General features: G+C 48.4%; 1 protein-coding gene across 1 annotated transcript in view; it reads right to left on the reverse strand.

The window, feature by feature from the left end:
- Positions 1–17,500, reverse strand: part of agbl5 (AGBL carboxypeptidase 5) — a gene marked incomplete in the record, with an annotated part of 126,129 nt that overhangs the window by 9,016 nt on the left and 99,613 nt on the right. Inside the window, 1 exon segment of the mRNA XM_055885807.1 lies at positions 17,450–17,500. This exon segment is cut by the window's right edge and continues 2 nt beyond it. Coding sequence (XP_055741782.1) covers positions 17,450–17,500 — 51 coding nt within the window.

The following is a 17,500-nucleotide window of genomic DNA, read 5'->3' on the forward strand; positions in this document are numbered from 1 at the left end:
AGACAGGTAACAGACAGACAGATAGACAGACGTTAGACAGGCAAGAGACAGACAGGTACAGTTGAAGTTGGAAGTTTACATACACCTTAGACAATAACATTTAAACTCAGTTTTTCATAATTCCTGACATTTAATCCTAGTAAAAATTCCCTGTCTGAAACTATTGTACCCGTTTCCTCCAGCATCTTCACAAGGTCCTTTGCTGTTGTTCTGGGATTGATTTGCACCCCTCGCACCAAAGTACGTTCATCTCTGCTTGTTAACAAGAAATTTGTGGAGTGGTTGAAAAACAAGTTAACCTCTCTGGTACAAGTGGGACGGTAGCGTCCCACCTCGACAACAGCCAGTGAAATTGCAGGGCGCCAAATTCAAAATAAAAGAAATCCCATAATTAAAATGTGACCTTGTCCATGTAGACCAGGCCTGGGCAAAGGCCGGACCGGGGGCCGTACCGGGGGCCGTACCGGGGGCCGTACCGGGGGCCGGATGTGGCCCGCGACCTGATTCAATACAGTTGGAAGGAAGAGTAGCTGCTGCCTTGGCAGGAACTAATGGGGATCCATAATAAACCCCAGGAAGAGTAGCTGCTGCCTTGGCAGGAACTAATGGGGATCCATAATAAACCCCAGGAAGAGTAGCTGCTGCCTTGGCAGGAACTAATGGGGATCCATAATAAACCCCAGGAAGAGTAGCTGCTGCCTTGGCAGGAACTAATGGGGATCCATAATAAACCCCAGGAAGAGTAGCTGCTGTCTTGGCAGGAACTAATGGGGGTCCATAATAAACCCAAGGAAGAGTAGCTGCTGCTTTTGCAGGAACTAATGGGGATCCATAATAAATCCCAGGAAGAGTAGCTGCTGCCTTGGCAGGAACTAATGGGGATCTATAATAAACCCCAGGAAGAGTAGCTGCTGCCTTGGCAGGAACTAATGGGGATGCATAATAAACCCCAGGAAGAGTAGCTGCTGCCTTGGCAGGAACTAATGGGGATCCATAATAAACCCCATGAAGAGTAGCTGATGCCTTGACAGGAACTAATGGGGATCCATAATAAACCCCAGGAAGAGAAGCTGCTGTCTTGGCAGGAACTATGGGGGTCCATAATAAACCCCAGGAAGAGTAGCTGCTGCCTTGGCAGGAACTAATGGGGATGCATAATAAACCCCAGGAAGAGTAGCTGCTGCCTTGACAGGAACTAATGGGGATGCATAATAAACCCCAGGAAGAGTAGCTGCTGCCTTGGCAGGAACTAATGGGGATCCATAATAAACCCCATGAAGAGTAGCTGATGCCTTGACAGGAACTAATGGGGATCCATAATAAACCCCAGGAAGAGTAGCTGCTGCCTTAAAAGGAACTAATGGGTATCCATAATAAACCCCAGGAAGAGTAGCTGCTGCCTTGGCAGGAACTAATGGGGATGCATAATAAACCCCAGGAAGAGTAGCTGCTTCCTTGGCAGGAACTAATGGGGATCCATAATAAACCCCAGGAAGAGTAGCTGCTGCTTTGGTAGGAACTAATGGGGATCCATAATAAACCCCAGGAAGAGTAGCTGCTGCCTTAAAAGGAACTAATGGGTATCCATAATAAACCCCAGGAAGAGTAGCTGCTGTCTTGGCAGGAACTAATGGGGATCCATAATAAACCCCAGGAAGAGTAGCTGCTTCCTTGGCAGGAACTAATGGGGATCCATAATAAACCCCAGGAAGAGTAGCTGCTGCCTTGACAGGAACTAATGGGGATGCATAATAAACCCCAGGAAGAGTAGCTGCTGCCTTGACAGGAACTAATGGGGATCCATAATAAACCCCAGGAAGAGTAGCTGCTGCCTTGAAAGGAACTAATGGGGATCCATAATAAACCCCAGGAAGAGTAGCTGCTGCCTTGGCAGGAACTAATGGGGATCCATAATAAACCCCAGGAAGAGTAGCTGCTGTCTTGGTAGGAACTAATGGGGATCCATAATAAACCCCAGGCAGAGTAGCTGCTGCCTTGGCAGGAACTAATGGGGATCCATAATAAACCCAAGGAAGAGTAGCTGCTGCCTTGACAGGAACTAATGGGGATCCATAATAAACCCCAGGAAGAGTAGCTGCTGTCTTGGTAGGAACTAATGGGGATCCATAATAAACCCCAGGCAGAGTAGCTGCTGCCTTGGCAGGAACTAATGGGGATCCATAATAAACCCAAGGAAGAGTAGCTGCTGCCTTGACAGGAACTAATGGGGATCCATAATAAACCCCAGGAAGAGTAGCTGCTGCCTTGGCAGGAACTAATGGGGATCCATAATAAACCCCAGGAAGAGTAGCTGCTGCCTTGGCAGGAACTAATGGGGATCCATAATAAACCCCAGGAAGAGTAGCTGCTGTCTTGGCAGGAACTAATGGGGATCCATAATAAACCCCAGGCAGAGTAGCTGCTGCCTTGGCAGGAACTAATGGGGATCCATAATAAACCCCAGGAAGAGTAGCTGCTGCCTTGACAGGAACTAATGGGGATCCAAAATAAACCCCAGGAAGAGTAGCTGCTGCCTTGGCAGGAACTAATGGGGATCCATAATAAACCCCAGGAAGAGTAGCTGCTGCCTTGGCAGGAACTGATGGGGATCCATAATAAAACCCAGGAAGAGTAGCTGCTGCCTTGGCAGGAACTAATGGGGATCCATAATAAACCCCAGGAAGAGTAGCTGATGCCTTGACAGGAACTAATGGGGATCCATAATAAACCCCAGGAAGAGTAGCTGCTGCCTTGACAGGAACTAATGGGGATGCATAATAAACCCCAGGAAGAGTAGCTGCTGCCTTGGCAGGAACTAATGGGGATGCATAATAAACCCCAGGAAGAGTAGCTGCTGCCTTGGCAGGAACTAATGGGGATCCATAATAAACCCCAGGAAGAGTAGCTGCTTCCTTGGCAGGAACTAATGGGGATCCATAATAAACCCCAGGAAGAGTAGCTGCTGCTTTGGTAGGAACTAATGGGGATCCATAATAAACCCCAGGAAGAGTAGCTGCTGCCTTAAAAGGAACTAATGGGTATCCATAATAAACCCCAGGAAGAGTAGCTGCTGTCTTGGCAGGAACTAATGGGGATCCATAATAAACCCCAGGAAGAGTAGCTGCTGCCTTGGCATGAACTAATGGGGATCCATAATAAACCTCAGGAAGAGTAGCTGCTGCCTTGACAGGAACTAATGGGGATCCATAATAAACCCCAGGAAGAGTAGCTGCTGCCTTGACAGGGATATCCTTGTAGGGATATCCTTGTCTCAGTATGTAAGATGTAATAAAATGTATGCACTCTACTGTAAGTCGCTCTGGATAAGAGCGTCTGCTAAATGACTAAAATGTAAAATGTAAATGTTGACAGGAACTAATGGGGATCCATAATAAACCCCAGGAAGAGTAGCTGCTGCCTTGGCAGGAACTAATGGGGATCCATAATAAACCCCAGGAAGAGTAGCTCCTGTCTTGGTAGGAACTAATGGGGATCCATAATAAACCCCAGGCAGAGTAGCTGCTGCCTTGGCAGGAACTAATGGGGATCCATAATAAACCCAAGGAAGAGTAGCTGCTGCCTTGACAGGAACTAATGGGGATCCATAATAAACCCCAGGAAGAGTAGCTGCTGCCTTGGCAGGAACTAATGGGGATCCATAATAAACCCCAGGAAGAGTAGCTGCTGCCTTGGCAGGAACTAATGGGGATCCATAATAAACCCCAGGAAGAGTAGCTGCTGTCTTGGCAGGAACTAATGGGGATCCATAATAAACCCCAGGCAGAGTAATGCTGCCTTGGCAGGAACTAATGGGGATCCATAATAAACCCCAGGAAGAGTAGCTGCTGCCTTGACAGGAACTAATGGGGATGCATAATAAACCCCAGGAAGAGTAGCTGCTGCCTTGGCAGGAACTAATGGGGATGCATAATAAACCCCAGGAAGAATAGCTGCTGCCTTAGCAGGAACTAATGGGGATCCATAATAAACCCCAGGAAGAGTAGCTGCTGCCTTGGCAGGAACTAATGGGGATCCATAATAAACCCCAGGAAGAGTAGCTGCTGCCTTGGCAGGAACTAATGGGGATCCATAATAAACCCCAGGAAGAGTAGCTGCTGACTTGGCAGGAACTAATGGAGATTCATAATAAACCCCAGGAAGAGTAGCTGCTTCCTTGGCAGGAACTAATGGGGATCCATAATAAACCCCAGGAAGAGTAGCTGCTGTCTTGGCAGGAACTAATGGAGATCCATAATACACCCCAGGAAGAGTAGCTGCTGTCTTGGCAGGAACTAATGGGGATCCATAATAAACCCCAGGAAGAGTAGCTGCTGCCTTGGCAGGAACTAATGGGGATCCATAATAAACCCCAGGAAGAGTAGCTGCTGTCTTGGCAGGAACTAATGGGGATCCATAATAAACCAAAGGAAGAGTAGCTGCTGCCTTGACAGGAACTAATGGGGATCCATAATAAACCCCAGGAAGAGTAGCTGCTGCCTTGACAGGAACTAATGGGGATCCATAATAAACCCCAGGAAGAGTAGCTGCTGCCTTGGCAGGAACTAATGGGGATCCATAATAAACCCCAGGAAGAGTAGCTGCTGCCTTGGCAGGAACTAATGGGGATCCATAATAAACCCCAGGAAGAGTAGCTGCTGCCTTGACAGCAACTAATGGGGATCCATAATAAACCCCAGGAAGAGTAGCTGCTGCCTTGGCAGGAACTAATGGGGATCCATAATAAACCCCAGGAAGAGTAGCTGCTGTCTTGGCAGGAACTAATGGGGATCCATAATAAACCCCAGGCAGAGTAGCTGCTGCCTTGGCATGAACTAATGGGGATCTATAATAAACCCCAGGAAGAGTAGCTGCTGCCTTGACAGGAACTAATGGGGATCCATAATAAACCTCAGGAAGAGTAGCTGCTGCCTTGGCAGGAACTAATGGGGATCCATAATAAACCCCAGGAAGAGTAGCTGCTGCCTTGGCAGGAACTAATGGGGATCCATAATAAACCCCAGGAAGAGTAGCTGCTGCCTTGGCAGGAACTAATGGGGATCCATAATAAACCCCAGGAAGAGTAGCTGCTGTCTTGGCAGGAACTAATGGGGATCCATAATAAACCCCAGGCAGAGTAGCTGCTGCCTTGGCAGGAACTAATGGGGATCCATAATAAACCCCAGGAAGAGTAGCTGCTGCCTTGACAGGAACTAATGGGGATGCATAATAAACCCCAGGAAGAGTAGCTGCTGCCTTGGCAGGAACTAATGGGGATGCATAATAAACCCCAGGAAGAGTAGCTGCTGCCTTGGCAGGAACTAATGGGGATCCATAATAAACCCCAGGAAGAGTAGCTGCTGCCTTGGCAGGAACTAATGGGGATCCATAATAAACCCCAGGAAGAGTAGCTGCTGCCTTGGCAGGAACTAATGGGGATCCATAATAAACCCCAGGAAGAGTAGCTGCTGACTTGGCAGGAACTAATGGAGATTCATAATAAACCCCAGGAAGAGTAGCTGCTTCCTTGGCAGGAACTAATGGGGATCCATAATAAACCCCAGGAAGAGTAGCTGCTGTCTTGGCAGGAACTAATGGAGATCCATAATACACCCCAGGAAGAGTAGCTGCTGTCTTGGCAGGAACTACTGGGGATCCATAATAAACCCCAGGAAGAGTAGCTGCTGCCTTGGCAGGAACTAATGGGGATCCATAATAAACCCCAGGAAGAGTAGCTGCTGCCTTGGCATGAACTAATGGGGATCCATAATAAACCTCAGGAAGAGTAGCTGCTGCCTTGACAGGAACTAATGGGGATCCATAATAAACCCCAGGAAGAGTAGCTGCTGCCTTGACAGGGATATCCTTGTAGGGATATCCTTGTCTCAGTATGTAAGATGTAATAAAATGTATGCACTCTACTGTAAGTCGCTCTGGATAAGAGCGTCTGCTAAATGACTAAAATGTAAAATGTAAATGTTGACAGGAACTAATGGGGATCCATAATAAACCCCAGGAAGAGTAGCTGCTGCCTTGGCAGGAACTAATGGGGATCCATAATAAACCCCAGGAAGAGTAGCTCCTGTCTTGGTAGGAACTAATGGGGATCCATAATAAACCCCAGGCAGAGTAGCTGCTGCCTTGGCAGGAACTAATGGGGATCCATAATAAACCCAAGGAAGAGTAGCTGCTGCCTTGACAGGAACTAATGGGGATCCATAATAAACCCCAGGAAGAGTAGCTGCTGCCTTGGCAGGAACTAATGGGGATCCATAATAAACCCCAGGAAGAGTAGCTGCTGCCTTGGCAGGAACTAATGGGGATCCATAATAAACCCCAGGAAGAGTAGCTGCTGTCTTGGCAGGAACTAATGGGGATCCATAATAAACCCCAGGCAGAGTAATGCTGCCTTGGCAGGAACTAATGGGGATCCATAATAAACCCCAGGAAGAGTAGCTGCTGCCTTGACAGGAACTAATGGGGATGCATAATAAACCCCAGGAAGAGTAGCTGCTGCCTTGGCAGGAACTAATGGGGATGCATAATAAACCCCAGGAAGAATAGCTGCTGCCTTAGCAGGAACTAATGGGGATCCATAATAAACCCCAGGAAGAGTAGCTGCTGCCTTGGCAGGAACTAATGGGGATCCATAATAAACCCCAGGAAGAGTAGCTGCTGCCTTGGCAGGAACTAATGGGGATCCATAATAAACCCCAGGAAGAGTAGCTGCTGACTTGGCAGGAACTAATGGAGATTCATAATAAACCCCAGGAAGAGTAGCTGCTTCCTTGGCAGGAACTAATGGGGATCCATAATAAACCCCAGGAAGAGTAGCTGCTGTCTTGGCAGGAACTAATGGAGATCCATAATACACCCCAGGAAGAGTAGCTGCTGTCTTGGCAGGAACTAATGGGGATCCATAATAAACCCCAGGAAGAGTAGCTGCTGCCTTGGCAGGAACTAATGGGGATCCATAATAAACCCCAGGAAGAGTAGCTGCTGTCTTGGCAGGAACTAATGGGGATCCATAATAAACCAAAGGAAGAGTAGCTGCTGCCTTGACAGGAACTAATGGGGATCCATAATAAACCCCAGGAAGAGTAGCTGCTGCCTTGACAGGAACTAATGGGGATCCATAATAAACCCCAGGAAGAGTAGCTGCTGCCTTGGCAGGAACTAATGGGGATCCATAATAAACCCCAGGAAGAGTAGCTGCTGCCTTGGCAGGAACTAATGGGGATCCATAATAAACCCCAGGAAGAGTAGCTGCTGCCTTGACAGCAACTAATGGGGATCCATAATAAACCCCAGGAAGAGTAGCTGCTGCCTTGGCAGGAACTAATGGGGATCCATAATAAACCCCAGGAAGAGTAGCTGCTGTCTTGGCAGGAACTAATGGGGATCCATAATAAACCCCAGGCAGAGTAGCTGCTGCCTTGGCATGAACTAATGGGGATCTATAATAAACCCCAGGAAGAGTAGCTGCTGCCTTGACAGGAACTAATGGGGATCCATAATAAACCTCAGGAAGAGTAGCTGCTGCCTTGGCAGGAACTAATGGGGATCCATAATAAACCCCAGGAAGAGTAGCTGCTGCCTTGGCAGGAACTAATGGGGATCCATAATAAACCCCAGGAAGAGTAGCTGCTGCCTTGGCAGGAACTAATGGGGATCCATAATAAACCCCAGGAAGAGTAGCTGCTGTCTTGGCAGGAACTAATGGGGATCCATAATAAACCCCAGGCAGAGTAGCTGCTGCCTTGGCAGGAACTAATGGGGATCCATAATAAACCCCAGGAAGAGTAGCTGCTGCCTTGACAGGAACTAATGGGGATGCATAATAAACCCCAGGAAGAGTAGCTGCTGCCTTGGCAGGAACTAATGGGGATGCATAATAAACCCCAGGAAGAGTAGCTGCTGCCTTGGCAGGAACTAATGGGGATCCATAATAAACCCCAGGAAGAGTAGCTGCTGCCTTGGCAGGAACTAATGGGGATCCATAATAAACCCCAGGAAGAGTAGCTGCTGCCTTGGCAGGAACTAATGGGGATCCATAATAAACCCCAGGAAGAGTAGCTGCTGACTTGGCAGGAACTAATGGAGATTCATAATAAACCCCAGGAAGAGTAGCTGCTTCCTTGGCAGGAACTAATGGGGATCCATAATAAACCCCAGGAAGAGTAGCTGCTGTCTTGGCAGGAACTAATGGAGATCCATAATACACCCCAGGAAGAGTAGCTGCTGTCTTGGCAGGAACTACTGGGGATCCATAATAAACCCCAGGAAGAGTAGCTGCTGCCTTGGCAGGAACTAATGGGGATCCATAATAAACCCCAGGAAGAGTAGCTGCTGTCTTGGCAGGAACTAATGGGGATCCATAATAAACCCCAGGAAGAGTAGCTGCTGCCTTGACAGGAACTAATGGGGATCCATAATAAACCCCAGGAAGAGTAGCTGCTGCCTTGACAGGAACTAATGGGGATCTATAATAAACCCCAGGAAGAGTAGCTGCTGCCTTGACAGGAACTAATGGGGATCCATAATAAACCCCAGGAAGAGTAGCTGCTGCCTTGGCAGGAACTAATGGGGATCCATAATAAACCCCAGGAAGAGTAGCTGCTGCCTTGGCAGGAACTAATGGGGATCCATAATAAACCCCAGGAAGAGTAGCTGCTGCCTTGACAGGAACTAATGGGGATCCATAATAAACCTCAGGAAGAGTAGCTGCTGCCTTGGCAGGAACTAATGGGGATCCATAATAAACCCCAGGAAGAGTAGCTGCTGCCTTGGCAGGAACTAATGGGGATCCATAATAAACCCCAGGAAGAGTAGCTGCTGTCTTGGCAGGAACTAATGGGGATCCATAATAAACCCCAGGCAGAGTAGCTGCTGCCTTGGCAGGAACTAATGGGGATCCATAATAAACCCCAGGAAGAGTAGCTGCTGCCTTGACAGGAACTAATGGGGATCCATAATAAACCCCAGGAAGAGTAGCTGCTGCCTTGGCAGGAACTAATGGGGATCCATAATAAACCCCAGGAAGAGTAGCTGCTGCCTTGGCAGGAACTAATGGGGATCCATAATAAACCCCAGGAAGAGTAGCTGCTGCCTTGGCAGGAACTAATGGGGATCCATAATAAACCCCAGGAAGAGTAGCTGCTGCCTTGGCAGGAACTAATGGGGATCCATAATAAACCCCAGGAAGAGTAGCTGCTGCCTTGGCAGGAACTAATGGGGATCCATAATAAACCCCAGGAAGAGTAGCTGCTGACTTGGCAGGAAAAAATGGGGATCCATAATAAACCCCAGGAAGAGTAGCTGCTGTCTTGGCAGGAACTAATGGAGATCCATAATAAACCCCAGGAAGAGTAGCTGCTGTCTTGGCAGGAACTACTGGGGATCCATAATAAACCCCAGGAAGAGTAGCAGCTGCCTTGGCAGGAACTAATGGGGATCCATAATAAACCCCAGGAAGAGTAGCTGCTGCCTTGGCAGGAACTAATGGGGATCCATAATAAACCCCAGGACGAGTAGCTGCTGCCTTGGCAGGAACTAATGGGGATCCATAATAAACCCCAGGAAGAGTAGCTGCTGCCTTGGCAGGAACTAATGGGGATCCATAATAAACCCCAGGAAGAGTAGCTGCTGCCTTGGCAGGAACTAATGGGGATCCATAATAAACCCCAGGAAGAGTAGCTGCTGTCTTGGCAGGAACTAATGGGGATCCATAATAAACCCCAGGAAGAGTAGCTGCTGCCTTGACAGGAACTAATGGGGATCCATAATAAACCCCAGGAAGAGTAGCTGCTGCCTTGACAGGAACTAATGGGGATCTATAATAAACCCCAGGAAGAGTAGCTGCTGCCTTGACAGGAACTAATGGGGATCCATAATAAACCCCAGGAAGAGTAGCTGCTGCCTTGGCAGGAACTAATGGGGATCCATAATAAACCCCAGGAAGAGTAGCTGCTGCCTTGGCAGGAACTAATGGGGATCCATAATAAACCCCAGGAAGAGTAGCTGCTGCCTTGACAGGAACTAATGGGGATCCATAATAAACCTCAGGAAGAGTAGCTGCTGCCTTGGCAGGAACTAATGGGGATCCATAATAAACCCCAGGAAGAGTAGCTGCTGCCTTGGCAGGAACTAATGGGGATCCATAATAAACCCCAGGAAGAGTAGCTGCTGTCTTGGCAGGAACTAATGGGGATCCATAATAAACCCCAGGCAGAGTAGCTGCTGCCTTGGCAGGAACTAATGGGGATCCATAATAAACCCCAGGAAGAGTAGCTACTGCCTTGACAGGAACTAATGGGGATCCATAATAAACCCCAGGAAGAGTAGCTGCTGCCTTGGCAGGAACTAATGGGGATCCATAATAAACCCCAGGAAGAGTAGCTGCTGCCTTGGCAGGAACTAATGGGGATCCATAATAAACCCCAGGAAGAGTAGCTGCTGCCTTGGCAGGAACTAATGGGGATCCATAATAAACCCCAGGAAGAGTAGCTGCTGCCTTGGCAGGAACTAATGGGGATCCATAATAAACCCCAGGAAGAGTAGCTGCTGCCTTGGCAGGAACTAATGGGGATCCATAATAAACCCCAGGAAGAGTAGCTGCTGACTTGGCAGGAACTAATGGGGATCCATAATAAACCCCAGGAAGAGTAGCTGCTGTCTTGGCAGGAACTAATGGAGATCCATAATAAACCCCAGGAAGAGTAGCTGCTGTCTTGGCAGGAACTACTGGGGATCCATAATAAACCCCAGGAAGAGTAGCAGCTGCCTTGGCAGGAACTAATGGGGATCCATAATAAACCCCAGGAAGAGTAGCTGCTGCCTTGGCAGGAACTAATGGGGATCCATAATAAACCCCAGGACGAGTAGCTGCTGCCTTGGCAGGAACTAATGGGGATCCATAATAAACCCCAGGAAGAGTAGCTGCTGCCTTGGCAGGAACTAATGGGGATCCATAATAAACCCCAGGCAGAGTAGCTGCTGCCTTGACAGGAACTAATGGGGATTCATAATAAACCCCAGGAAGAGTAGCTGCTGCCTTGGCAGGAACTAACGGGGATCCATAATAAACCCCAGGAAGAGTAGCTGATGATTTGGCAGGAACTAATGGGGATCCATAATAAACCCCAGGAAGAGTAGCTGCTGTCTTGGCAGGAACTAATGGGGATCCATAATAAACCCCAGGACAAGTAGCTGCTGCCTTGGCAGGAACTAATGGGGATCCATAATAAACCCCAGGAAGAGTAGCTGCTGCCTTGGCAGGAACTAATGGGGATCCATAATAAACCCCAGGAAGAGTAGCTGCTGCCTTGGCAGGAACTAATGGGGATCCATAATAAACCCCAGGAAGAGTAGCTGCTGCCTTGACAGGATCTAATGGGGATTCATAATAAACCCCAGGAAGAGTAGCTGCTGCCTTGGCAGGAACTAACGGGGATCCATAATAAACCCCAGGAAGAGTAGCTGATGACTTGGCAGGAACTAATGGGGATTCATAATAAACCCCAGGAAGAGTAGCTGCTGCCTTGGCAGGAACTAATGGAGATTCATAATAAACCCCAGGAAGAGTAGCTGCTTCCTTGGCAGGAACTAATGGGGATCCATAATAAACCCCAGGAAGAGTAGCTGCTGTCTTGGCAGGAACTAATGGAGATCCATAATAAACCCCAGGAAGAGTAGCTGCTGTCTTGGCAGGAACTAATGGGGATCCATAATAAACCCCAGGAAGAGTAGCTGCTGTCTTGGCAGGAACTAATGGAGATCCATAATAAACCCCAGGAAGAGTAGCTGCTGTCTTGGCAGGAACTACTGGGGATCCATAATAAACCCCAGGAAGAGTAGCAGCTGCCTTGGCAGGAACTAATGGGGATCCATAATAAACCCCAGGAAGAGTAGCTGCTGCCTTGGCAGGAACTAATGGGGATCCATAATAAACCCCAGGACGAGTAGCTGCTGCCTTGGCAGGAACTAATGGGGATCCATAATAAACCCCAGGAAGAGTAGCTGCTGCCTTGGCAGGAACTAATGGGGATCCATAATAAACCCCAGGCAGAGTAGCTGCTGCCTTGACAGGAACTAATGGGGATTCATAATAAACCCCAGGAAGAGTAGCTGCTGCCTTGGCAGGAACTAACGGGGATCCATAATAAACCCCAGGAAGAGTAGCTGATGATTTGGCAGGAACTAATGGGGATCCATAATAAACCCCAGGAAGAGTAGCTGCTGTCTTGGCAGGAACTAATGGGGATCCATAATAAACCCCAGGACAAGTAGCTGCTGCCTTGGCAGGAACTAATGGGGATCCATAATAAACCCCAGGAAGAGTAGCTGCTGCCTTGGCAGGAACTAATGGGGATCCATAATAAACCCCAGGAAGAGTAGCTGCTGCCTTGGCAGGAACTAATGGGGATCCATAATAAACCCCAGGAAGAGTAGCTGCTGCCTTGACAGGATCTAATGGGGATTCATAATAAACCCCAGGAAGAGTAGCTGCTGCCTTGGCAGGAACTAACGGGGATCCATAATAAACCCCAGGAAGAGTAGCTGATGACTTGGCAGGAACTAATGGGGATTCATAATAAACCCCAGGAAGAGTAGCTGCTGCCTTGGCAGGAACTAATGGAGATTCATAATAAACCCCAGGAAGAGTAGCTGCTTCCTTGGCAGGAACTAATGGGGATCCATAATAAACCCCAGGAAGAGTAGCTGCTGTCTTGGCAGGAACTAATGGAGATCCATAATAAACCCCAGGAAGAGTAGCTGCTGTCTTGGCAGGAACTACTGGGGATCCATAATAAACCCCAGGAAGAGTAGCTGCTGCCTTGGCAGGAACTAATGGGGATCCATAATAAACCCCAGGAAGAGTAGCTGCTGTCTTGGCAGGAACTAATGGGGATCCATAATAAACCCCAGGAAGAGTAGCTGCTGTCTTGGCAGGAACTAATGGGGATCCATAATAAACCCCAGGAAGAGTAGCTGCTGTCTTGGCAGGAACTAATGGGGATCCATAATAAACCCCAGGACGAGTAGCTGCGCCTTGGCAGGAGCTAATGGGGATCCATAATAAACCCCAGGACGAGTAGCTGCTGCCTTGGCAGGAACTAATGGGGATCCATAATAAACCCCAGGGAGAGTAGCTGCTGCCTTGACAGGAACTAATGGGGATCCATAATAAACCCCAGGAAGAGTAGCTGCTGTCTTGGCAGGAACTAATGGGGATCCTTAATAAACCCCAGGAAGAGTAGCTGCTGTCTTGGCAGGAACTAATGGGGATCCATAATAAACCCCAGGAAGAGTAGCTGCTGTCTTGGCAGGAACTAATGGGGATCCATAATAAACCCAAGGAAGAGTAGCTGCTGCCTTGGCAGGAACTAATGGGGATCCATAATAAACCCCAGGAAGAGTAGCTGCTGCCTTGACAGGAACTAATGGGGATCCATAATAAACCCCAGGACGAGTAGCTGCTGCCTTGGCAGGAGCTAATGGGGATCCATAATAAACCCCAGGACGAGTAGCTGCTGCCTTGGCAGGAACTAATGGGGATCCATAATAAACCCCAGGAAGAGTAGCTGCTGCCTTGACAGGAACTAATGGGGATCCATAATAAACCCCAGGAAGAGTAGCTGCTGTCTTGGCAGGAACTAATGGGGATCCATAATAAACCCCAGGAAGAGTAGCTGCTGTCTTGGCAGGAACTAATGGGGATCCATAATAAACCCAAGGAAGAGTAGCTGCTGCCTTGGCAGGAACTAATGGGGATCCATAATAAACCCCAGGAAGAGTAGCTGCTGCCTTGACAGGAACTAATGGGGATCCATAATAAACCCCAGGAAGAGTAGCTGCTGCCTTGACAGGAACTAATGGGGATCCATAATAAACACCACGAAGAGTAGCTGCTGCCTTGGCAGGAACTAATGGGGATCCATAATAAACCCCAGGAAGAGTAGCTGCTGCCTTGACAGGAACTAATGGGGATCCATAATAAACCCCAGGAAGAGTAGCTGCTTCCTTGGCAGGAACTAATGGGGATCCATAATAAACCCCAGGAAGAGTAGCTGCTGCCTTGACAGGAACTAATGGGGATCCATAATAAACCCCAGGAAGAGTAGCTGCTGTCTTGGCAGGAACTAATGGGGATCCATAATAAACCCCAGGAAGAGTAGCTGCTGTCTTGGCAGGAACTAATGGAGATCCATAATAAACCCCAGGAAGAGTAGCTGCTGTCTTGGCAGGAACTACTGGGGATCCATAATAAACCCCAGGAAGAGTAGCAGCTGCCTTGGCAGGAACTAATGGGGATCCATAATAAACCCCAGGAAGAGTAGCTGCTGCCTTGGCAGGAACTAATGGGGATCCATAATAAACCCCAGGACGAGTAGCTGCTGCCTTGGCAGGAACTAATGGGGATCCATAATAAACCCCAGGAAGAGTAGCTGCTGCCTTGGCAGGAACTAATGGGGATCCATAATAAACCCCAGGCAGAGTAGCTGCTGCCTTGACAGGAACTAATGGGGATTCATAATAAACCCCAGGAAGAGTAGCTGCTGCCTTGGCAGGAACTAACGGGGATCCATAATAAACCCCAGGAAGAGTAGCTGATGATTTGGCAGGAACTAATGGGGATCCATAATAAACCCCAGGAAGAGTAGCTGCTGTCTTGGCAGGAACTAATGGGGATCCATAATAAACCCCAGGACAAGTAGCTGCTGCCTTGGCAGGAACTAATGGGGATCCATAATAAACCCCAGGAAGAGTAGCTGCTGCCTTGGCAGGAACTAATGGGGATCCATAATAAACCCCAGGAAGAGTAGCTGCTGCCTTGGCAGGAACTAATGGGGATCCATAATAAACCCCAGGAAGAGTAGCTGCTGCCTTGACAGGATCTAATGGGGATTCATAATAAACCCCAGGAAGAGTAGCTGCTGCCTTGGCAGGAACTAACGGGGATCCATAATAAACCCCAGGAAGAGTAGCTGATGACTTGGCAGGAACTAATGGGGATTCATAATAAACCCCAGGAAGAGTAGCTGCTGCCTTGGCAGGAACTAATGGAGATTCATAATAAACCCCAGGAAGAGTAGCTGCTTCCTTGGCAGGAACTAATGGGGATCCATAATAAACCCCAGGAAGAGTAGCTGCTGTCTTGGCAGGAACTAATGGAGATCCATAATAAACCCCAGGAAGAGTAGCTGCTGTCTTGGCAGGAACTACTGGGGATCCATAATAAACCCCAGGAAGAGTAGCTGCTGCCTTGGCAGGAACTAATGGGGATCCATAATAAACCCCAGGAAGAGTAGCTGCTGTCTTGGCAGGAACTAATGGGGATCCATAATAAACCCCAGGAAGAGTAGCTGCTGTCTTGGCAGGAACTAATGGGGATCCATAATAAACCCCAGGAAGAGTAGCTGCTGTCTTGGCAGGAACTAATGGGGATCCATAATAAACCCCAGGACGAGTAGCTGCTGCCTTGGCAGGAGCTAATGGGGATCCATAATAAACCCCAGGACGAGTAGCTGCTGCCTTGGCAGGAACTAATGGGGATCCATAATAAACCCCAGGGAGAGTAGCTGCTGCCTTGACAGGAACTAATGGGGATCCATAATAAACCCCAGGAAGAGTAGCTGCTGTCTTGGCAGGAACTAATGGGGATCCTTAATAAACCCCAGGAAGAGTAGCTGCTGTCTTGGCAGGAACTAATGGGGATCCATAATAAACCCCAGGAAGAGTAGCTGCTGTCTTGGCAGGAACTAATGGGGATCCATAATAAACCCAAGGAAGAGTAGCTGCTGCCTTGGCAGGAACTAATGGGGATCCATAATAAACCCCAGGAAGAGTAGCTGCTGCCTTGACAGGAACTAATGGGGATCCATAATAAACCCCAGGACGAGTAGCTGCTGCCTTGGCAGGAGCTAATGGGGATCCATAATAAACCCCAGGACGAGTAGCTGCTGCCTTGGCAGGAACTAATGGGGATCCATAATAAACCCCAGGAAGAGTAGCTGCTGCCTTGACAGGAACTAATGGGGATCCATAATAAACCCCAGGAAGAGTAGCTGCTGTCTTGGCAGGAACTAATGGGGATCCATAATAAACCCAAGGAAGAGTAGCTGCTGCCTTGGCAGGAACTAATGGGGATCCATAATAAACCCCAGGAAGAGTAGCTGCTGCCTTGACAGGAACTAATGGGGATCCATAATAAACCCCAGGAAGAGTAGCTGCTGCCTTGACAGGAACTAATGGGGATCCATAATAAACACCACGAAGAGTAGCTGCTGCCTTGGCAGGAACTAATGGGGATCCATAATAAACCCCAGGAAGAGTAGCTGCTGCCTTGACAGGAACTAATGGGGATCCATAATAAACCCCAGGAAGAGTAGCTGCTGCCTTGGCAGGAACTAACGGGGATCCATAATAAACCCCAGGAAGAGTAGCTGCTGCCTTGACAGGAACTAATGGGGATCCATAATAAACCCCAGGAAGAGTAGCTGCTGCCTTGGCAGGAACTAATGGGGATCCATAATAAACCCCAGGAAGAGTAGCTGCTGCCTTGACAGGAACTAATGGGGATCCATAATAAACCCCAGGAAGAGTAGCTGCTGTCTTGGCAGGAACTAATGGGGATCCATAATAATAATACAAATACATATATGAAAAACAAATAGACAGACAGGTAGGTAGAGGTTAGACAGACAGACAGACAGACAGACAGACAGAACGACAGACAGACAGACAGACAGACAGACGTTAAACAGGTAAGAGAGAGACAGACAGACAAGTAGATAGATAGGGGTTAGACAGGTAAGACAGACAGACAGGTAGGTAGATAGAGGTTAGACAGGTAAGAGAGAGACAGACAGACTGGTAAGTAGATAGAGGTTAGACAGGTAAGACAGACAGACAGACAGACAGACAGACAGACAGACAGACAGACAGACAGAGGTTAAACAGGTAAGAGAGAGACAGACAGACAAGTAGATAGATAGGGGTTAGACAGGTAAGACAGACAGACAGGTAGGTAGATAGAGGTTAGACAGGTAAGACAGACAGACAGGTAGATAGAGGTTAGACAGGTAAGACAGACAGACAGGTAGGTAGATAGAGGTTAGACAGGTAAGACAGACAGACAGGTAGATAGAGGTTAGACAGGTAAGACAGACAGACAGGTAGGTAGATAGAGGTTAGACAGGTAAGACAGACAGGTAAGAGACAGAGGAGAGAGAGAGTAAGAGACACGGCTCACAACAGTTTCTTACACCTCCCCACTGACACACACACACACACACACACACACACACACACACACACACACACACACACACACACACACACACACACACACACACACACACACACACACACACACACACACACACACACACACACACACACACACACACACACACACACACACACACACACACACACACGGGAGTGTTACCTGGTGTACTTGATGGAGGACAGGATGTTCAGAGGTCCCTCTTTCCCAGCA

This window comes from Salvelinus fontinalis, chromosome 27 (genome assembly GCF_029448725.1).
Source record: "Salvelinus fontinalis isolate EN_2023a chromosome 27, ASM2944872v1, whole genome shotgun sequence".
NCBI lineage: Eukaryota > Metazoa > Chordata > Actinopteri > Salmoniformes > Salmonidae > Salvelinus > Salvelinus fontinalis.